The sequence below is a fragment of the Zalophus californianus genome, chromosome 7 (assembly GCF_009762305.2).
Source record: "Zalophus californianus isolate mZalCal1 chromosome 7, mZalCal1.pri.v2, whole genome shotgun sequence".
Taxonomy (NCBI): domain Eukaryota; kingdom Metazoa; phylum Chordata; class Mammalia; order Carnivora; family Otariidae; genus Zalophus; species Zalophus californianus.
Window position 1 is genome coordinate 52,063,967 of NC_045601.1, and position 24,320 is coordinate 52,088,286.

At 36.9% G+C, this 24,320-nt stretch overlaps 1 protein-coding gene and 1 non-coding gene across 6 annotated transcripts in view; one reads left to right on the forward strand and one right to left on the reverse strand.

The window, feature by feature from the left end:
• CEP57L1 (centrosomal protein 57 like 1) overlaps positions 1–24,320 on the reverse strand; it is an 88,689-nt gene that overhangs the window by 32,013 nt on the left and 32,356 nt on the right. For all 5 annotated transcript variants that reach the window (XR_003521612.1, XR_003521613.1, XR_003521614.1 and 2 more), the window contains one exon: positions 1,752–1,917. Coding sequence is in view for 2 of the 5 variants with exons in the window: in XM_027603207.1 (XP_027459008.1) it covers positions 1,752–1,914 (163 nt within the window). In the remaining 3 variants the exon portion in view is untranslated. The remainder of the gene's footprint in view (positions 1–1,751; positions 1,918–24,320) is intronic.
• On the forward strand, positions 11,061–11,133 carry TRNAR-CCU. The gene has a single exon. It is a non-coding gene; the product is annotated as a tRNA-Arg (tRNA).

Genomic DNA, 24,320 nt, shown 5'->3' on the forward strand with positions numbered 1-24,320 from the left:
TCTAAGATTTAGTATTAATAATCAGAACATATGAGTTAGAACACAGTTTCTTCCACCAGAAGAAAAGTTATAACCTAGTGGTTTAACTCATGTCAGGCTTGAAAGATTTTAAGTGGTACACATGTACTACTGTGATTTTTATTCAGGTATATTAATATCATCATGATTCGGGTATGTTCAGGGTTCTAAAATTTTCAAATAACACTTTCTATTCTGTTATAACTTCAAACTATAAAACGAGTGGAATGGAATTTAAGTAAATGTTGTAGGTTAATTTTCATATGCCAGCATACCTTGTTTATTGTGCTTCACCTTATTGCATTTCACAGATAATGCATTTTTTACAAATTGGACAATAGTTTGTGGCAACCCTATTTGAGTAAATCTACCAGCACCATTTTCCCAACAGTATTTGCTCACTTCATGTCTATGTGCCACATTTTGGTAATTCTTGCAGTATTTCAAACTTTTTGTTATTATTATATTTGTTATGGCAATCTGTGATCAGTGATTATGACTCACCGAAAGCTCAGATGATACCTAACATTTTTTAGCAATAAAGTATTTTTTAGTTAAGATATGTAGTACATTGTTTTTTAAAAAAAAATGCTATTGCACAATTAATGGACTACAGTATAGTCTAAATGTAACTTTTATATGCACCAGGAAACCAAAAAATTCATTTGACTCACTTCATTGTGATATATTTTGCTTTATTGTGGTAGTCTGGAACCGAACCCACAATATCTCCAAGGTTTGCCTGTAGTTCATATCCAATCAAAAAGATGTTTGCTAGAGATTACCATGTGGTTCTTTTTGTTTTTTGTTTGTTTTTGTTTGTTTGCTTGTTTTACAAATGAGATAAAGAAATTATATGTATTGCTCTTTAGAAATGCAATACCGGTTTGCTGATTTGGAATATTTCTTGTGGTTTTTTACTCTACAGAGCTAGTCTATTTATTAATGGTAACATTTATTATAGAATATTAAAAAAACCAGGTGATAACCAGCATTTTAGAAGGTAATTTGTATGGCATAGGCATGTTTTCCTAATTCAATTCTGATATCCTCCTAAGTTTATTATTTTTTTATTTTTTTAAAGATTTTATTTATTTATTTGTCAGAGAGAGAGAGAAAGCACACAAGCAGGGGGAGCGGCAGGCAAAGGGAGAAGCAGGGTCCCCACCAAGCAAGGAGCCCAATGCAGGACTCGATCCCATGACCTGAGCCGAAGGCAGACGCTTAACCGACTGAGCCACCCAGGCTTCCCTTCCCCTAAGTTTATATTTTAAAAGTTACAATATTTGTATTTTGTAGTTACTCCAATGTACTAGCTTCCCAAGGAATTTTCAAGGGTAATTTTGGAAATAGGCAATTTCTGAACTTAATCCTTGAATAAGATACAACTTTACTTAATTCACTAGTATTCTAATCATCTAGTTTAGAAGGATTCCAAATCTGACCTTTGATTCTTCAAAGAGTATTTTCCTATTTTCTCATGATTTTTTAGGATAAAATTGTAATTATGGGTCTAGGTGGTTAATCTTCATCTTATAGCTGAAGAAGCCAAAATAAAAAATGTTAAATAACTTACTTATGTTTATAGAAACTTTAAGCAACAGAGTCAAAACAAATAGTTTTATTAAAATTAAACACATAATCATATTATTTTTCTATGTAAAAATGTAAAGTTTTATATAACATTCCATATCATTCCCTTAATTTTTAATATGACTTTATTTTAGAATTACCTTGGCTATTTGGACTATGAAGCATTTTAGGAGAGGTAGCTTCTAAGTTTGCACAGTGGTGAGTCTGAGATGATTCATCATTCTGGATAAATGATGGAATAAAAACTCTTTCTGGAGGTTTAAGATAGCTTCCTACTATACTATGCATTAATTCAGAATCCATTATCTGTAGAGAATAAAGGAATAATATAGTATAGCATCATTCTTTCCTATTTAAATGACAAAAATATTAGGTGAAACTTAAATACATAATCATATACTGTGGAGTTGTTTCTTTACGAAGTTAATTATCACAAGTTCAACTATAATAAGCTTATCAATACAAGAAAGAAACATGACTATTTACTGTATAAATAGTATGGACAATTCTGCCTGATTTTCAGTGAGCAAATGCCCTGGAGTGAGCATTAATTATATGGGTGGTGTGAATTTACTTGTTTCTCAGTTGATCCTAAGTTCATATACCTCTCATCAACTGAGCACTTCTCTACAACAGTGTGACTCTAGGATTCCTAGGGAAAGTACATATTCTAAAAGACAACATAGGTTTGAAACACAAGCCACCCATATAATCCAGTCCTCAAAGACTGATTGTTGAATTCCAATGTACTGGCTTCCTAAGGGATTTTCAAGGGTAATTTTGGATATATCAATCTCTGAATCTAATCATCGGATATGACACAACTCCATTTAATGTGCCAGTATTTTTTTTTTTTTTAAGTAGGCTCTACACCCAGCGTGGAGCCCAATGTGGGGCTCGAACTCAGATGGTGAAATCAAGACCTGAGCTGATATCAAGAGTTGGACACTTAACTAACCCAAGCACCCCAATGTACCCAGCATTCTAATCATAGTTTAGAATGGTTCTCAATCTGAAGAACCTAAAATAGCTTTGTCATTCTGGGAGGTTTTATTTAATTTTAATGTTTTATTTTTTAGGAGAGCCCTTTTAACCATTTTAGCAGATAATTTTTTGGTCTAATTTTCCCCAAACCATTTATTTTCCTTTCTGTAATTTAAATACTTTAGAAAAGGGGTGCCTGGGTGGTTCAGTCAGTTAAGCATCCAACTCTTGATTTCAGCTCAGGTCGTGATCTCAGGGTCATGAGACAGAGCACTTCATTGGGCTCTGTGCTCAGCAGGAAGCCTGCTTGAGATTCTTTCCCTCTCCTTCCCCTTCTTTCCCTCCCCAAGCTCACACACACACACATACACCCTCTCCCTCTCTAAAATAAATAAATAAATATTTAATAAAATAATAAAAGTTAAATAGCCTAGGAAGATTTCTAGAATATTTGATGCTCTTTGCTCTTGGAAGGAATCATTTTTTTTTTGCTATTGTTATTAGTATCAGCTACCATTTATTAACCATGTCTCCATCCCTCCGGGTTGTTGCTGCTCAGATACTGTCTGCTCCCCTTGGGAGATTGCATCTATCTAAGTTGCTGTTCCCTCAAAAAACAAGAGAGCAAAGTTAGTCACAGCTGGCTCACAATGAAGTAGAGGTAAGATTCCAAAGTACAGAAGTTCTGAACGTGGTTGCACATCTTCAGAGAGAGGTATGTGGCTGAAGCTATCCCAAGAACCTCAGAATTACTCAAGATATCTCAGTTTTAGGCTCCTGGTGAGTTTCTCCAATAATAAAGAGTGAAACCTTACCATTAGTCATTATACCCTGAGGTCCTTGGGAGGACTCTGCTTCCTCTTTACCAAATATAGTATTTATTTTACAAACTGCATTTTGTGCCAGTTAAAAAACAAATTCAAACTTGAGGTTTTTAATGTAAATGAAATGACTACTTAGAACATGCCAATAAGTTAAAAATAGACTACAGTTTATTTAAATTAAATTGTGTAAACACACCTTAAAGTGGGGATAAGCAGAATAAGAACCCACTGGTAGGTGAAGACAAAGAAAGGAAACAGTACAGAAATGAGAGAAGACACACTAGGATGCTCAGTGGATGGCATTGTGATAGAGGTCCCAGCTTAACCCTTACAATCTAGTCCTATGTTACAAACAAGTGCATAAACCCAGTAGAAGTTTATATACATAAAGAGCTGTGGCATTCTAGGAGAAAAACTCACTCTGAAGGAAGATGAAAGAAGTACAGAAAGCTGATCCAAAGTCAAAGCCTTACTTGATGGAGGAAGGGAGGAGTAATTTCGAGTAAAGTACAGTCATGGTCATTCTAACTCATCTCTGACCCAGTCCCATGGACTCACACGTGGGTGTTGGGAAGGGAGAGGACTGTAAGTAAAAACTGAGAAATATTTCACCAATATCTCCATAAAAGATTGGGGCATTAACTGTCCTGCCTTGTGTGGAATGTTATATTCCAATGAAGAGGAAAGTTGCTAGAGATCACTAACATAGTTTTGACATTTTGAGGGCTCTGGTGCATTGTTAGTACTGTTCAGCAAGAGAGAGAGCAGCTGGAAGGGACATATTCATGGGCACGTATGACAGAAATTTCTAGAGAAAAAATTTCTGAAAGTAGAGAGGTGCCTAAGTCCCAACCTTCAAGGATTTTGACATATCTGGTATGGAGCCTAGCTGTAGGTCATTGAAAAGACCTCAAAAAATCCTGTGGAGCATTTCAGAGGATTTGCAAGGGGGGCAAAAGGCTGTAAAATGTGGGCCTCATCTGCATCAATAGCCTAGTAAAGCTTAGGGAAACTCAAGTTATAACTAGAACCATTACTGACAGCTTGTAAACAACCAGGGAAATGATCCATTTTCTCTATGGTATATAAAATTAAGAAGATACCTTTGTGGGCTGCAACTAAGGAGCCCCTGCATAAAGAAATACCCTCCCCCCAAAAAACTGTGCTAGACACATATACTGTACTGCAAAGCATTTTTACTTGTTCTTGAGGAAAACAATTGTTCCAAAATGGCCCTTTTTAACAACCAGTGTCTATTCCTGCTAGTGGCTGACTGCGCCATCATCTCTGCATAATCCCAGAGGACTATTAGGGAGACAGCATTAGGAGACAGTCAGAGATACTACAATGGGTTCTAGGAATGGGGTACTCTCTGTTTCCTATACTGCTCTCTTATTATTATTATTATAATTCTCATTTTGTAAATGAAGAAATAGAGGCAGAGGGGTTACTGAAGGTCATACAACTTGCAAGTCGTGGAGCCAGGAATTAAACCTAGCCAGTTCAATTCCAACGCCTGGGTTCTTAATCACTTTATTTAACAGCCCATAGTTTGGGGACATTTGCAGTTAGCCAGGTGTGAGATGATGCTGCATTTGGATTAGGGTGGTGACAATGGAGATGAAGAGAGTGTACAGAAGCAAGATGTACCTTGAAGATATAAGTGATGAACTAGATTAAGAGAAGAAATGGGAGAAATCGAGTTTTCTAGCTTAAATAACTGGGTAGCCATTTATTAAAAAAAACAAAGACCATGGCTAATACTCATAGTACTGATATGTGTCAAACACCAGTCTAAGTGTGAGACATCCAAGTTAAGATATGAAATAGGTAGTTTGATAGAAGAGTCTAAAGCTTGGAGAAGTCTAGTATAGAAACACAAAGAATGGCATTGTCAGCATATGGATGGTACATAAAACCATAGAGAATAGTATAAGTCTAGTACAGAAATATAAAGAATGACACTGTCAGCATATGGATGGTATATAAAGCCATAGAGAATAGAAGTCACTTAAAAGGAAGAGTATAAATAGAAAAGATTTCAGATAAGGATGGAAAACAAGAGAAAGAGAAACCTATGATGGAAAAGAACCAAAAAAGTATGATGTCAGAAATAAAGAGAAGAGACTGTTTCAAGGAGGGAGTAGTTTAGATTAAAAAAAAAAAAGTCAACTGGGGGCGCCTGGGTGGCTCAGTCGTTAAGCATCTGCCTTTGGCTCAGGTCATGATCCCGGGGTCCTGGGATCAAGCCCCACATTGGGCTCCCTGCTCAGTGGGGAGCCTGCTTCTCCCTCTCCTGCTCCTCCTGCTTGTGTTCCCTCTCTCCCTGTGTCTCTGTCAAATAAATAAAATCTTAGAAAAAAAAAAGTCAACTGATTTTGAAAAGGAACAGACCACTGATGATATAATGTAGGAACTGAAGACAGTTCCAAAGGCCCCATACTAAAAGGGCAAGTAGAGGAAGAGAAACCAGCAAAAAACATAGAAATTTTATTCAAATTAGGATGTCCTTTTGCAGAGAACTTCAATTATCTGGCTTAAAATCATCCAGGACTTATAAATTGTGTCATGTCATCCATCCTGTGAGCTAACCTACCATAAGTCACAGTGCAAACAATTGTACCCATCACGCAAGTCACTTGCACAGAATCAATAATTTTCATTCTTGAAAACTTCTGTGGCAGGAAAGTACATTATATCCAATTTCACTGACTGAATTCATTATTCCCCCAAAATTCATATGTTGAAGCTCTAACCTCCAGTATTTTAGACTGACTGTGTTTGGAGATAGGGCCTTATAAAGGTGATTAAGTTTAAATGAAACCCTTAAGATGGGCTCTAATCCAATCTAACTGGTGTCTTTGGAAAAAAAGGAAATTTGGACATACAAATTATGCACAAGGGATCTTTGTGCCAGGGATCAGGAAAAGACCAAGTGAAGACACAGTGGGAAGACAACCATCTGAAAGCCAAGGAGAGAATCCTCAGAAGAAACCAAATCTACTGATATCTTGATCTTGGACTTGTAGCACCCAGAACGGTGAGAATAAATTTCTGTTGTTTAAGCCACGCAGTCTGTGGTATTTGTTTTGGAAGACCTAGCAAATACACTGACTGCAACTTACACCTTTGTTCAACAGTGAATGAAACACAGGAATAGTGATAAGGACGTAACAACAGATGCCTAAGGTTTATGCTATTTAGAGGACATAATAAAGTTACTTGCAATTTAGGTTTCCTACTTGAAAAGATGTGTAACAATTATGTAACTCTGCCTTGATTTATTTTCCCCCTATAATTGTTAGTAATTTCTTAAGCTTAATGAATTGAATAAGAAATTATTAATGTGCTATCCTGTATGCAATAATTTAAAATAATTAAAAATTTCCCAGCATAATCAAATGGGAGAATAAAACTAAAATCATGCTTTTGACTCATATTTAATTTATATGTATTTGAATTAGTTTCTGACCCAAATATTAGCCTTTTTACCTAAAATACTGTAAAATATTTATTCCCTTAATAGTTTATATTAAAAATGAAAGAATACTGCTATAGACTTAAGAATTAAAGTGTCATTCAAAAAATTATAGCATTGTAAAATTATAAAAATATGAGAAATTTGAATTACAGGGACATAAATACAGGGACATATAAATAACTAATCTAAAGGTTAAGGTACAATCAAATTCAGCTAACTTTAGAATACAGTGAAATACAGTCTGGTTTTCAAAAAAAAAAAAGATTTTATTTATTTATTTGAGAGAGAGAGAGCATGGGGGCTGGGAATGGCAGAAGCAGACTCCCCACTGAGCAGGGAACCTGACATGGGGCTCGATTCCAGGATCCTGAGATCATGACCTGAGATGAAGGCAGATGCTGAACTGACTGAGCCACCCAGGTGCCCCTAGAGTCTGGTTTTTAAAAAACATTACCAGAAGACATGAACAGACACTTATCCAAAGAAGACATACAAATGGCTAACAGACACATGAAAAAATGTTCATCATCATTAGCCTTCAGGGAAATTCAAATCAAAACCACATTGAGATACCACCTTACACCAGTTAGAATGGCAAAAATTGACAAGGCAAGAAACAACAAGTGTTGGAGAGGTTGTGGAGAAAGGGGAACCCTCCTACACTGTTGAGCAGAATGCATGTTGGTACAGCCACTTTGGAAAACAGTGTGGAGGTTCCTCAAGAAATTAAAAATATGACCCAGCAATTGCACTACTGGGTATTTACCCCAAAGACACAGATGTAGTGAAAAGAAGGGTCATATACACCCTAATGTTCATAGCAGCAATGTCCACAATAGCCAAACTGTGGAAAGAGCCGAGATGCCCTTCAATAGACGAATGGATAAAGAAGATGTGGTCCATATATACAAGGGAATATTACTCAGCCATCAGAAAGGATGAATACTCAACTTTTGCATCAACATGGATGGGACTGAAGGAGATTATGCTAAGTGAAATAAGTCAAGCAGAAAAAGTCAATTATCATATGGTTTCACTTATTTGTGGAACATAAGCAATAACATGGAGGACATCAGGAGAAGGAAGGGAAAAATGAAGGGGGGGAAATCGGAGGGGGAGATGAACCATGAGAGACTATGGACTCTGAGAAACAAACTGAGGGTTTTAGAGGGGAGGGGGTGGGGGGATGGGTTAGCCTGGTGATGGGTATTAAGGAGGGCATGTATTACATGGAGCACTGGGTGTTATACACAAACAATGAATCATGGAACACTACATCAAAAACTAATGATGTATTATATGGTGACTAACATTAACATAATAAAAAAAAAGAAAAATCATTATCTTATACTTTCCTCCAAAAAGTATTAAGAGGTGACAAAGGATATATTTCAAGTTATTTAGTTTGAAATGGTGACTATATTCAAAATGTTTGAGAAGTCTATGGTACCATAAATCTGTGCAAGTCATAAATATTTGGGAGTTCTAGAATTGACAGGGAAATTTCATATATCCATTTAAAATTTAGATCAACTGCAATCTACTCATTTTATAGATGTAGGAGCCAAAGTCCAGAGACACTAACTACTAACCACACAGCTCAAGTTTCCTGCACTCCAAAATCCATGAAGCTAGAGAAAAATATTCTCTCTTAAGGACTCTGGTTGATTTATATTTATCTAAACAGAGACTACCCTAATGGAGAGTCATCAGGAAAATGCCTTCCGGAGAGAAATGAGAGCTAAGAAACACTGAATCAAGCATAGAATCATGTAATCTTAGCAAAGTCTAAGAGCATCTTAGAGGCCATCTATTCTAACCCTTGAATACAAACTTATTCTCACACTATCTTTAACAAGTCATCTAAGCTCTGCTATGTCTCCAGAGAGACAAAGCTCACTATCTTCATGCAGAATTCAAAGCTGCTTTTTCTGATTTTTATGGATTAAACAGATTTTGGGAGAAAAAAGTAGAGCTGCTATATTTATTGATATAGATGTTGCATTGAATATTGACTGTGATAGCTATTTTATTACACATTGAATTCATCTAACAAAAACTTGCTGCAGAATTTGGGATCATTTTCAAACCTCAAATTTCATCACTGTATCTGAAAAGCCTGTAAAATAGTAATCCCATCCCCTAATTGAGGGCAAAATTGATAAATCAAATGGAGATGACTCAATCATACAACTGATAACTTATTTCTGATTAAATCTCAGTAGATTTGACCAGATCCAGATTAGCACAGCTGAATACTAACTTAGGAGATAACTTTAGCATGTTCTGGTCACCAAGACCAGCAGATTCCTTTCTTCTTAATACCTTAATAGAATTTAAAAAATAATTTACTATATACACAATACATGCATGTATAGTTAAAGGAATTGTAACAAAACAGATTTCTGTGTATCTACACCTAGATTAAGAAATAGTGATAGTGCTGTGGAAGCCCTCTGTGTGCCTTTCCCATTTCTTGCTTTGAATTTTGTGTTACTCATTTTAATGCCTATTAAGTTTTATCATATTTGTACATTTCCTTATCAATATATTGTTTGGTGTTTGTGGTTTTTAAACTTTATATAAATGGAAACATACTTTTTTCATTTATCTTGTTATTTATGTTGGAACATGGAGCTGTATGATATTCATTTTCACTTCTGTATATTATTCTATCATAGAACCCAGATCTTAGAAGGCATTAATTCCAATCACTTCCCTCCAGACTCATATAATACTATGGTTCTGAAATTTTTAGTTCTATTTTTAACCAAATTAGACAATATTGCTTTGATTTATAAAATCAATGTTTGCTATGTTCACCTGTAAGTTTTCTTTGCTCATTGTGGGGGACATTATGAGGCGCTGCCTGGATTCCCTTTCAGGAATGTGAACTTTTCCCACAGCTCCTGGGAATGCTGCCAGAAAGTGGCTCTTGGCTGCTGGCCCTCTTTGGGGATTGCTTTGTCTAAAGAATACTGTCTCATCATCTAAGGTCAAGGCTCCTTCCAGGGGCAGCCCACATCCAATGAGGGTAAAAAGGCCTGACCCTCTTGTCCCAATCCAAGTCAATTCCAAAGGATCACCCCATCTCCAGAGCTCCCTGTAGTAGCAGTGAAACCTTTGTTGGGTCTTCACTGAAGCTGGACTTCTCTGCCTAATAGTACTTCCTTCCTCTCCCTTCCTCATGTATTGATCCCAAGAATAGTCTCTAACAAACGTGTATGCTCGGAACCTTAACTAGGGAAATATTCCAAAGTCAGTATTTAAAGAACTTTTCTTCAGAGAAGATTTCTGTTTGTTTCTGCTAGGTCCTTAGGGCACCCCAAACCCAAGGCACCATTAAACAACTTTTATATTGAGATTTTTCTTTGGCAGTATGAATTCCAACTCCAAACCCACATGAGAATAGAATTGTGTTGAGGAGAGATTCTTTTTGTTCACTTCATCCAAAGCCAAGGATGAAACAAACAGTGTCATTCTGAAGAGCAGGTTATTTTCCCATCACTAATAGAAGTTTTTATCCTTTGGGGATCCCAGCTTTTTACACTGCAGTGTCCAAACTTACCACTGAGTATGCCCATCAGAATTTGTCCCTTGCCCCATTGAAGCAGAAATACCTCCTTAATGCCCAGGTTCTGGACCATGAGAGATCACAGAAGGTGTCCTCAGGGATAAAATGGATTCTAGGGCTCATTTATCCCTGTGGAACTGGGCCGTCTCATTACATACAGTCTCATACTTCTCCCCTTACTTTCTTCCAACTCAGCCATGCCTTTCAAAAGTTGCTTTAACATTTTATGCAGCATTTCTGTGCTCCTTACCAGAGGAGGTTTCTCTGAACATCAAATCTGTCACATTGCTTGAAACTGTAACAACTTTAGACATATTTAAGAGATACTAAACGCTTTAGACCAGTTTTAATTACACAATAGAATGAGATTTATGCTTTAAAAAGGAAAGAGAGTTTATAACTTTCCATTCAGCTAAAGTTCTCAAACCTACTCCATATTGTAAAGTTTATTCTTCTTCAATAGTAGAAAGTGAATATTATTTGGTTACTCATTAATTAAATACAGAGTTCACTAGCAGGATTCAGACAATAGAGTACCTGGTAAACAATCTGTAAACTGAGAGTAAGAAAAGCACACTATAGAGGTGTCTGGCTGGCTCAGTTGGTAGAGCATGTGACTCCTGATCTCAGGGTTATGAGTTCAAGCCCCATGTTGGGTGCAGAGATTTCTTAAAAGTGAAATCTTTAGGGGCACCTGGTGGCTCAGTCGGTTGAGCATCCTAGTCTTGGTTTTGGCTTGGGTCATGATCTCAAGGTCCTGGGATCGAGTCCTGCATAGGACTCTCTGCTCAGAGGGGAGTCAGCTTCTCCCTCTCACTCTCTCTCTGTGCTCTTTCTCTCAAATAAATAAATAAAATCTTTTTTAAAAAATAGCCCTTAATGGATTTGGAAAAATCATCATTTTGCAGCCATCATAGTAAAGATTAATTTAGGCAAGAAGCATTAATACTAATCCAAAGGTAGAAATTTTGATGAGGAGTGGGATATCAACATGGTCTTAAAGTATCTCTTCCACAGATTGCTTATAAGTTTCAAGAAAAAAAGGGGTAACTATATAAGAGAAACAGAATAACACTTGAATTGGATGATTAAAATTAATATCACCCCTAAGAGGTAAGATGGACATCATGTGCCTCTGTATGTGAAGCCCTGAAAAAGACATGTCACTTGAGCAGTATTCTGTCCAGGAATGTATAACCTGAATCTCAACATAAGAAAACATCATTAAAGCCCCAAATGAAAAACATTCTATTTTTAATAGAGGGGGAAACCATTTTCCTTAAAAAATGTCAATGTCTTAAATGACAATGACACTTCTGGGTATACCCAAAATAACTGAAAGCAGAGTCCCTTGAGAAAATATCTGTACATCCATGCTCATAATGGCATCATTCACAATAGCCAAAAGGTGGAAGCCACCCAAATATCCATCAAAAGATAAACAAAATGTATATACATAAAATGCAATATAGTTTGGCCTTAAAAAAAAAGGAATTTTGACACACACTGAAACATGGATAAACACTGAGGACATCATGCTAAGTGAAATATGCCAACCAATAAGAAAATAATGTATGATTCCTTTATAAGCGGTATCTGGAATAGTCAAGTTCATAGAAACAAAAAGTAGAATGGTGGCTGAGGGGAAGGGTAAATGGGGAGTTATAGAGATTCAGTTTTCCCAGATGAAAAAATTCTGTAGATTGGTTGCATAACAGTATGTGGTAGGGGAGACAAGTTAAAAACAAGATATGACTCAGTGGGATCAGTTCCATAACAAAAGCATACACCAAGTGTCATGGGAATACAAAAGAGAGATTATCTAACTCTTCCTGATTGATGGAGAAATAAGTAAAACCAGAAATAATTTAGAATTACAAACAGTTTTGAAAGAGGAGTTTAGGTAAATATGCCAGAGTGGACATACACACTAACTTTTGCTCCCTCTTGGAAATACACTAAAATAATACTAAAACACTTTTTAAAAAAAGATATCAACCTGCAAGGACAACAACAAAACTTTGGAAAAATAGAAGACAGATGTACAAATAGTAATAGATTGAGCTAATGCAAAAAAGGCAGTCTCCTAATCCAAGTAAGAAAAGTGACTTTTAAGTTTACTCTGCGGAACCTCCAAGTGGCTCAGGACTTAGCTGCACCTCTGTAAGTAAGAGTTAAGATAGAGCCAAACACTAGAAAACAGGATGAAAGTTTAGGTTAGTAAATTATGTGCCCAAATTCCCTTCGTCTATCTATGAAGCCAGAAGACTGCTTTACCCCCATCTGGGAAGAAGACTGGAACTTATGTTTTGTTTTTTCTAAAAGGGAACTACAGAGTCATCTCTGGATTGAGGGACACTCAGCATAGATGAGGGTAGCACCAGATTCAAGGCAGGAACATTCAGTTCTCAGAACATTGGTAGTCTAGATTATATCCAAGTGGAGATGGAAATATCCTGATGAAGGGGATATGACTAGCCCAAGTTAACAAAGATACTAAAGATGATAAAATAAATGGATTGGATGGATTTTGAGTTTCCAATCAGTTTTTTACTGCCTGACTCTGAGATTTAAGTTGTTTAATCAAGACTTACCAGACATTGAGGAAAGATATGAAAGACAGAGACCAAAACAAGCAAACAAGAGGCTTAACAGGAACACAAAATTTGGAAATATTTATTTAGTGAAGATAGAATGTTAAATCATTGAGGGACATGATAGACCCTAGTGAATTTGACTGGAGCACAGTGAATAAATGTTGGCAGTAGGGATGGCTAAAAAGGTATGCAAGGGCCAAACCATAAAGGACTTTGTACATCACACTGAAGAGTGTCTTCCATTGGATCAGGCAATGGGGAGCTAATGAAGGATATCAAGGAAAATAACATGATCATGTTTATATTCTGACAAGGTTATTCAGATGGCTATGAGACAGATAGACTGCAGGGGGAAGAACTTATTGGCAGAGGGACAAAGAGGTTACTGAAGTAATTAAGACAAGGAATAATATAGGCCTGAATTAAGACTGGAGTAGATGAGATGAACATGAAAGATACTGAGAAGATACAATCGAAAGGGCTTAGGAACCAACTAGATATGTGAAATGGGGAAATGGGGGACAGGAAAGAATAAAAAATGCTCCCCAAATTTTCACCTGGGCAAGTGAAGAGATGGCAATGGCATTCATGGAAATAAGAAATAATATAAAAAGAGATAGAAGTCTAATGGAAAACAATGAATTCTGTTTTAGATATGTCAAGTTTGAGGTGCTGGAGACAAAACTATTCACTAATCAGACTGAAATATGGGTCTAGTGTTTAGGTAAGCAGGCTAGGTTAGATCTAGAGATACAAATTTGGTTATCAATTAGATCACCCAAGGAAAGTATAAAGATTAGCAATTTTCAGTGTCTGTGTGTGTGTGTGTGTGTCTGCATGGAAAGGGGTGGCTGAGATTCAATGCCTTTGTTCATTAGAAAGCCACTGTTATCTATCCATTGTGGTGCCCCACAGACACATTTAGGGAAAATTTTAAGAGGTTAAGAATTACAGACTTAGGAGAGAAAAAGGTGGGGCTCAGAATGCTAAAGACCACTAACATTTAGAAGACAAATGAAGGAATAAAATATCTCAAAGGTGATCAAAGAAGTGAGGGGGAAAAAGCATGAGAAAGTGGTAACAAAGGAGTCAAAGTGAGACATGTAAATATTTAGTTATCTACCTCTCATATACTATACCCTGTAGAAATAAGAAACACCCAAGGCATGGCTTTTGCTGTCAAGTAGTCTGCAATCTCACTGTTGAAAAAAGACCAACAAGAGAAAACAGGAGGGGAAAAAACAATATGGCAGTAAGTCAGCACTACATCCAATAAAATTGGTTTGCTTATTTCGTACTTAAATTTTTATTGATCATTCTTTACACTCATCTTTTTAAAGTTTTATTTAAATTCCAGTTAGTTAACATACAGTGTAATATTAGTTTCACATGTAGAATTTATAGTGATTAAACAATTCCATGTATTAGTGCTCATCACAGTAAGTGTAATCTTAACCCCCATCACCTATTTCACCCATCCCCCTCACCATCCCTCTGATAACCATCAATTTGTTCTCTATAGTTAAGAGTGCTAGAACTGATACACGAGTTCAGTAAAGTCAGGATACTAAACCAATGTACAGAAATCTGTTGCATTGCTATACACCAATAATGAAGCAGCAGAAAGAAATCAAGGAATCAATCCCATTTAAATGCACCAAAAACGATAAGATACCTAGGAATAAACCTAACCAAAGAGGTAAAATATCTGTACTCTGAAAACTATAAAACACTGATGAAAGAAACTGAAGAAGACACAAAGAAATGGAAAGACAATCCATGTTTGTGGATTGGAAGAACAAATATTGTTAAAATGTCTGTATTACCCAAAGCAATCTACACATTTAATGCAACCTCTTATCAAAACACCAACAGCATTTTTCACAGAGCTAGAACAAACAATCCTACAATGTGTATGGAACCAGAAAAGACCCTATTCAGCCAAAGCAATCTTGAAAAAGAAAAGCAAAGCTGGAGGCATAACAATTCTGGATTCAACTTGTATTACAAAGCTATAGTGATCAAAACAGCATGGTACTGGCACAAAAATAGACACATAAATCAATGGAACAGAATAGAAAACCCAGAAATGAACCCACAACTATATGGTCAGTTAATCTTCGACAAAGCAGGAAAGAATATCCAATGAAAAAAAGACAGTCTCTCAACAAATGGTGCTGGGAAGACTGGACCACTTTCTTATACCAAACACAAAAAAATAAATTCAAAATGGATTAAAGACCTAAATATGAGACAGGAAACCATTAAAATCCTAGAGGAGAACACAGGCAGTAACTTCTTTGATATTGGCTGTAACAACTTCTTTCTAGATATGTCTCCTGAGGCAAGAGAGACAAAAGCAAAAATAAACTATTGGAACTTCATCAAAATAAAAAGCTTCTGCACAGTAAAGGAAACAGGCAACAAAACTAAAAGGCAGTCTACAGAATGGAAGAAAATATTTCCAAATGACATATCTGATAAAGGGTTACTATCCAAAATATATAAAGAACTTATGAAACTCAACACCCCCCAAAAAATAATCCAATCAAAAAATGAGTAGAAGACATAAGTAGACATTTTTCCAAAGAAGACACCCTGATGGTCAACAGACACATGAAAAGATGCTCAACATCACTGATCATCAGGGATATACAAATCAAAACTACAATGAGATATCACCTTATACCTGACAAAAATGGCTAAAATCAACATAAGAAACAGCAGGGGATGGCGAGAAAGGGGAACCCTTGTGCACTGTTGGTGGGAATGCAAACTGGTGTAGCCACTGTGGAAATCAGTATAGAAGTTTCTCATAAAGTTAAAAATAGAACTACCCTACCATCCAGCAATCACACTAAGACATATTTACACAAAGGATACAAAAATACTGATTTGAAGGGATACATTCACCCCGATGATTATAGCAATATTACCAACAATAGCCAAATTATGGAAACAGCCCAAATGTCCATTGACTGATGGATGGATAGAGTGGTGTGTTTGTGTGTGTGTGTGTGTACACACACACACACACACACACACACACACACACACACAATGGACAACTCCTGGGCCGTAAAAAAAGAATGAAATCTTGCTGTTTGCAACAACATGGACGGAGCTAGAGAGTATAATGCTAAGTGAAATAAGTCAGTCAGGGAAAGACAAATACCATATGATTTCACTCATGCCCATCATCCAGTCACCGCACCCCATTTCACTCATGTGGAATTTAAGAAACAAAAGAGATGAACAAAGACAAACAACAAGAAAACTGCTTTTTATTTTGATGCTTTCAAGATTGCTTTGGCTATTCGGGGTCTTTTGTGGTTCCATACACATTGTAGGATTGTTTGTTCTAGCTCTGTGAAAAATGCTGTTGGTGTTTTGATAAGAGGTTGCATTAAATGTGTAGATTGCTTTGGGTAATATAGACATTTTAACAATATTTGTTCTTCCAATCCACAAGCATGGAATGTCTTTCCATTTCTTTGTGTCTTCTTCAGTTTCATTCATCAGTGTTTTATAATTTTCAGAGTACAGATATTTTACTTCTTTGGTTAGGTTTATTCCTAGGTATCTTATTGTTTTGGTGCAGTTGTAAATGGGATTGATTCCTTGATTTCTCTTTCTGCTGCTTCATTATTGGTGTATAGCAATGCAACAGATTTCTGTACATTGATTTAGTATCCTGACTTTACTGAACTTGTGTATCAGTTCTAGCAATTTTTGGGTGGAGTCTTTGGATTTTTTATATAGAGTATTATGTCATCTGCAAATAGTGAAAGTTTGACTTCCTCATTGCTGATTTGGATGCCTTTTATTTCTTCATGTTTTCTGAATGCTGAGGCTAGGACTTCCAGTACTATGATAAATAACAGTGGTGAGTGGACATCCCTGTCTTGCTCCTGGCCATAAAGGAAAAGCTCTCAGGTTTTCCCCATTGAGGATATTAGCTATGGGTTTTTCATATATGACTTTTATTATGTTGGGGTATGTTTCCTCTAAACCTATTCTATTGAGGGTTTTTATCATGAATGGATGTTGTACTTTGTCAAATGCTTTTTCTGCATCTATTGGGAAGATCATATGGTTCTTATCCTTTCTTTTATTAATGTGGTCCATCATGCTGATTGATTTGCAAATATTGAGCCTCCCCTGCAGCCCAGGAATAAATCCCACTTGATCATGATGAATGATACATTTAACATACTGTTGGATTCGATTTGCTAGTATTTTATTGAGAATTTTTGCATCCATGTTCATGAAGGATATTGGCCTGTAGTTCTCTTTTTTAGTGGAGTCTTTATTTGGTTTGGTATCAGGGTAATGCTGGCCTCATAGAATGAGTTTGGAAGTTTTCCTTCCATTTCTATTTTTTGGAATAGTTTGAGAAGAATAGATATTAACTCTTCTTTAAATGCTTGGTAGAATTCACCTGTGAAGGCATCTGGCCCTAGACTTTTGTTGGGAGATTTTTTTATTACTGATTCAATTTCTTTTCTGGTTATTGGTCTGTTCAAGTTTCTGTTTTTTACTGTTTCAATTTTGGTAGTTTATATGTTTGTAGCAATTTATCCATTTCTTCTAAGTTGTCCAAATTGTTGGCATATGGTTTTTCATAATATTCTCTTATAATTGTTTGTATTTCTGTGGTGTTGGTTATTTCTCCTCTCTCATTTGTGATTTTATTTATTTGGATCTTTTTCTTTTTGATATGTCTGGTCAGGGTTTATCAATTTTATTAATCTCTCAGAGAACTAGCTCCTGGTTTCATTGATCTGTTCTATTGTTTTTTCAGTTTCCATATCATTTACTTCTGCTTTAATGTTCATTATGTCCTTTCTTCTGCTGCCTTTAGGCTTCATTTGTTGTTCTTTTTCTAGCTTCTTTAGGTGTAAAGTTAGGTTGTTGAGATTTTTCTTGCTTTGTGAGGTAGGCCTGTATTGCTATATATTTTCCTCCTGGGACTGCTTTTGCTGAATCCCAAAGGTTTTGGAACATTGTGTTTTCATTTTCATTTGTCTCCATGTTTTTTTTTTTAATTTATTCTTTTATTTCCTATGGACCCATTCATTGTTTAGTAGCATGATGTTTAAGCATCATGTGTCTGTGGTCTATCCAGATTTTTTCTTGTGGTTGACTTCTAGTTTCATAGCATTGTGGTCAGAAAATATATATGGTATGATCTCACTCTTCTTGTAACTTGTTGAGGTCTGATTTGTGACCTAGTATTGATTTATTCTGGACTTGAAAAAAATGTGTATTCTGCTGCTTTAGGATGGAATGTTCTGAATATATTTGTTAAGTCCATCTGGTCCAGTGTGTCTTCAAAGCCATTGTTTCCTTGTTTTCTGTTTAGATGATCTGTCCACTGATGTCAGCAGGGTGTTAAAGTCCCTTACTATTACTGTATTATTATCAATTAGTTCCTTTATGTTTGTTATTGTTTTATATATTTGAGTGCTCCCATGTTGGGGGAATAAATATTTACAATTGTTAGATCTTCTTGTTGGATAGTCCCTTTTATTATGACATAGTGCCCTTCTTCATCTCTTGTTAGTCTTTGGTTTAAAATTTAGTTTGTCTGATAGAAGTATTACTATTCCGGCTTTCTTTTGATATCCATTTGCATGATAAATGCTTCTCCATCCCCTTTCAATCTGCAGGTGTCTTTAGGTCTACGATGAGTCTCTTGTAGGCAGCATATTGATGGGCCTTATTTTTTTATTATTATGTTATGTTAATCACCATATATTACATCATTAGTTTTTGATGTAGTGTTCCATGATAATTGTTTGCACATAACACCCAGTGCTCCATTCAGTACGTGTCCTCTTTAATACCCATCACCAGGCTAGCCCCACCCCCTGGGCCTTATTTTTTTATCCATTCTGACATGTCTTTTGGTTGGAGCATTTAGTCCATTTACATTCAGAGTAATTACTGATAGATAATGTATTTAGAGCCATTTTATTACTTGTTCTGTTGTTGTTTCTGGAGATTTGTTCTGTTCCTTTCTAGTCTGTCACTTTTGGTCTTTCCACTCAGAGTCCCCTTTAATATTTCTTGCAGGGTTGGTTTAGTGGTCATGAACTCCTTTAGTTTTTGTTTATCTGGGAATTCTTTCTCTCTCCTTCTACTTTGATTGAAGCTTTGCTGGTTAGAGTATTCTTGGCTGCAGATTTTTCCCATTCAGCACATTGAATATATCATGCCACTCACTTCTGGTTTGGCAAGTTTCTGTTGAGAGATCTGCAGCTAGCCTTATGGGCTAAGTTAGGGACTTCTTTCTGCTTTTAGGATTTTTTAATCTTTATATTTTGCAAATTTAATTACAATTTGTCTTGGTGTTGGCCTGCTTTTGTTGATTTTGATGGGAGTTCTCTGTGCCTCCTGGATCTGGATGTGGTCCTTCCTCAGATTAGGTAAGTTCTCAGCTATTATTTCCTCAGATAAATTTTCTGCCCCCTTTTCTCTCTCTGCTTCTTCTGGGACTCCTTTAATATGAGTGTTATTAGGTTTGATGGAGTCACTGATTTCCCTAAGTCTATTCTTGTGTTCCATAATTCTCTCTTTTGTTCAGCTTCATTATTTTCCATTATTTTATCTTCTATATCACTTACTCATTCCTCTGCTTCTTCCATCCTTGTGCTCATTGAATCAAGTCTGTTTCAAATTTCAGTTATTGCATTTTTCATTTCTGTTTTTTAACTCTTATCTCCATAGTAAGGGCCCCCCCTGAAATCTTCTACTCTTTTCTCAAGCCCAGAGAGTATCCTTATGATTGTTGCTTTAAATTCTCTATCAGGCATGTTACTTATATCTGTTTCACTTAAATTTCTGGCCATGACCTTATCTTGTTCTTTCAAGATGAATTCCTCTGTCTTGGCATTTTGTCTAAGTCTCCATCTTCTTCTCTGGGTTAAAAAAGCCGCTTCTGTTTCCTGCTCCTGAGAGTAATGGCTTAATGAAGAAAAGGTCATATAGTGTCCAGGGCCTGGTGTTTCAGGGCAAGTTTCTAGTGTTTGCTGCATGCACTCTGCTGCTGTTTTTTGGCTGCTCTTTCAGGCCAATTGTCTGTAGAGGCTCTCCTTGCCTGCAGTGGGCAAGGTTTTGTTCTTGGCCAGAATGTGGTATGTTTTAACTAGGTGTACTCTGGTCTGCTTGTTAAATGAGACCTGATACTACTTCCGGTAGAACCGAAGCCCTGCAGAACTCTCTGGCTGGAGATGTGGGCAGGGGTTTCTGCTGGTCTTCTGGGGAAGGGGCCACTGCGCTGGGACTGAGGCAAACTTGACCAAGAAGGGCAGTACCAACAAAATGCAGGGGTGTGGGACTTGGTATAAATAGGTTAGGCAGCCAGTGTTGGTGCTGTACTGATTACAGCAGATGTCTCTGTGTTTATGCTGAGGGGCGGGGAGGGAAATGATGCCTGCCTGCTCCTTTGTCCCTAGAGAACAGTCCCCGTGCCTGTTGCTCTCAGGAAAGCACTCTGAGAAGAGCAAATAATCTCCCCTCTGGGTGTCCCAGGCATTTCTCAGATCACTGTTTCCACACTGTCTGCCTCCAGGTTGTGTGCCCTCCTGGCTCTAGCCCAGCCAAGCCTGCTGACTTTGAAGACTCCGGGCTTTAGGGATGTGGTGTGGGCAGAGGCCTGTGCTGATCTTCTGGGGGATAGTCTCACCACGCTAGGACTGAGGGAGGCTTGACTGAGAAGGGCTGTCGCACCAGAGCACAGAGGTGTGGGACTTGCTGCAAGCAAGCTATGCAGCTAGTGTTGACATGAGCTGCCCTCCACAGGTGGCTCTGTTAATGCTGAGGAGTGGGGGAGAAAAATGGTATCCACTTGCTCCTGCTCCTTTGTCCCTGGCGAGGTATCTGTGAAGCTACCTCTCAGGGATAGCTCTAGGAGGAGTGAATAATCTCCTCACTGTGTGCCCCAGGCATTCCTCGGATGGCTATTTCTACATGTCTGCCCCTGGGTTGTTTGCCTGCCTTCTTTGCAGGAACAGGCAGCGCCCTCAGGGCTCTATCCTAGCCAAGCCAGGCTGACCTTAACAACTCCAGTTTTTGAGCCCTGCTGGGTACAAGAACTCAGGAAAATCAGCCCCTCTCATTTTCTTTCCCAGCCAATGGCTTTGGGGAAGTGTTCTTGTGCATTCCCCTCACACTCATTATCTTAAATGAGTTTGGAGAAGAGAAATATGATCATATGAGTACAAAAATATTTAAGTTTTTTTAAAGAATATAAAGTAATGCCAATCTTTTACAAATATTTTATAAATTAAAATAGAGCATCTAATTGTTATGTGCACAGTTAATTCAACTCAATGCCATGCAATAAGAGCTAACTAATTTCCAAGCAAACTTAGCAATTGCTGAATTTAAAATATCTAGACTTATGAACATTTTATCTAATTAGAAAGTTAGATTTTTCCTTACTGAATTTGAATCCAGTAAGTTTAGAACTTTACAATGTCTGAGATTACTTAAATGATTAGACTCCCCATCATCTTTACCTGTAGTTTATCTTGAATATTCAGTTCATGAGGAAATGCTTCTGATTTAATATAAAGTGAATAAAGAATACAAAATTATATAATTACAGTCCAATTTTTAAAAGTGATAAAGATAAGCATATATAAAAGACTAGTAAGTATATTAAAATGTTAATAGATGAACAACAGGAAACTTTCATTTTATTTCAACCTTCTTATACATTCTTTATAATAAACACATATCAGTTTTATAATGAGAAACAAGTATTTTTATGCAAATAGTTTCCTCTTAGCTAGATTTCTGCAGAGGAAGAAAACAGCTGAAGATGTACAATGTTGATAACTTATATGGATATCTGTTGGGGCACGTACATCTCATTTTTAAGGGTCTTATGCCTCCTATATCAATAGAAACTCAGGGAGGGCAATTATGTTTATTTCTTTTGTAAGTTCCTGCAGCCCAAACTGCTGTGTTCTGCAAAGGGGCATTGTATCCTCAGGGCCTAATCAAAGAAAAAAAATTGTAAAATGAATCCCCTGAAACTAATTTGTTAGATCAACAACTTTTCCCTACTTCTCTATGCTAATGTTTGTTATGGTTAAACCCAACAATTTTGTAAATACTATCCCAAGTTTTAAAAATAATCACATAGTGTACCTTGGTATATATTTTGCATACAATGTCTTATTGTAATATCATTTTACTTAAGTAAGTAAATCATAAATCTTAGGATTTAAAAATATTACTGGCAATATTTTTCCAGAAAGTTCTAACTTTATCAGTTATTTTGAAAGAGTTTCAACATTCTTACAATGTTTATTATATTTATCTGTTGAACTTAACTGTTTCTAACCATTTCTCCTCAGAAAGGTTGATGGCAAAATTATCAAATGTATAAAGAATTTAGAAATTTGAGTCAACAAATAATGAATTTTAAAGTTAACAGTGCTCACATTAATTGCCACAAATTCACTTTCTTAGCCTATTACCTGCCCCTCCCCCCACTATCCACATACAGAGTTTGGGCACATTCGACAGAATTAATTATGGGAGTGCACTGATTACTCAGGCAGCCCAGGGAGGGGTGAGCTGTTAAACAATTATAAATAACTGAAGCTCATCTATTTAATTGCCAAAATTGATTTCAACTACTTTTAAAAGAAATATTTCTAAAATGTTTAACCTACTTTCCTTCCTTTTAGGCCAAGTATACTCTATACAATTTAATCTTTGGGATGACTTAGGATATTATCATAGCTTTTTAATTATAAACTGTGATACTTGGAGAACCACACTGATACTTTTTGGACTGTTTGTTCCTTCACTGGAAAGTTCCAGACTTACAGATTTTGTTTTCTGTCTTTTCACCTCTTGCTATCTTCTGCTTTCCAGTCTGCTTATGAGCTGTCTGTTTACTTGTCTCTAACAGAATATCCCTTCCCTTTCTAACTGCGTTTCCTAATCTATAGCAAATAAGAAATAACAAAACAATCAAGTTTCATTCACTGGCCATTCAGAGATGAAAAATACATATGAAAAACACTGGTAGTCCTTAAAAAGCATTCAGAGTTTAATTATACTACAAAAGGGTGCTACAGGAACCCAGAGGATCATCATAAGAGAGTCTGGGAATTTCAGAGATGGCTTCCTGGAGGAGGTAGTTCTTTTTTTTTTCTTAAAGATTTATTTATTCACTTCAGAGAGAGAGAGCAAGCACGCAAGCGGGGGGAAGGGCAGAGGGAGAGAGAGAAAGAATCCTCAGACTCCCGCTGAGCACGAAGCCCAACTAGGGGCTCAATCCTAGGACCCTGAGATCATGACCTGAGCCAAAATCAAGAGCCGGTCTCTTAACCAACTGAGCTGCCCAGGTGCTCTAAGGAGGTAGTCCTTAAACAGTGATATGACAGATGAATGAATAGGATCTGATAGGCAAAAGACAGTGAGAGAATGGGTAGTGGAGAAGATCAAGTGTACAGTCAAAGGAAACAGCGTGATAATAATAAAAATAATGATACCTTACATTTACTGAATGCTTATGTAAATTGACTTAGTAAAATCCTCATAACAACTCTATGAGGCACAACTGTTCCCATTTTAAAGATCAGGAAACTGTGGCACAGAAAAAGTGTTTTGCCCAAATTCACACAACTAGTTAAGTGGCAAAGTCAGGATTTGGACTTAAGCAGTCTGGCTCTAAAGCTCACACTTTTAACCACCATGCTATATTGCTTATTTATGCAAAGTTATGAAAGCAAGAGAGACTCTACTGTTTTGGGCAATCTACTACAAGTAATATATAAAGCTGGAAGATTACAAATGAGTGTTGCAGAACAAGGAGGCAAAAACTAGCTAGGAGGGGCTTTGTATGCCAGGCACACATGTTTGGATTTTACCACGTAGGCAGTAAGAGCCATCCAGCAGAGGAATAGCAGGATCAGACTGCCTTTGATAAAGATTTCTGTGAGATCTGAATGAAGAAAAATAACCAGAGGCTGGAAGTCCATTTAGGAGGCTATTCTAAAACTCTATGTGAGAGGTAATAAAGACCTGAACCAAAGCAATAGAAGTGGGAATAGAAAGGAGGGGACCAGGGGCGCCTGGGTGGCTTGGCTGGTTAAGCGTTGGATTCTTGATTTCAGTTCAGGTCATGATCTCAGGGTTGTGAGATCAAGCCTCCCCCTTGGGCTCTGCACTGGGCATGGAACCTGCTTGAGATTCTCTCCCTCTCCCTCTGCCCCTCCCCA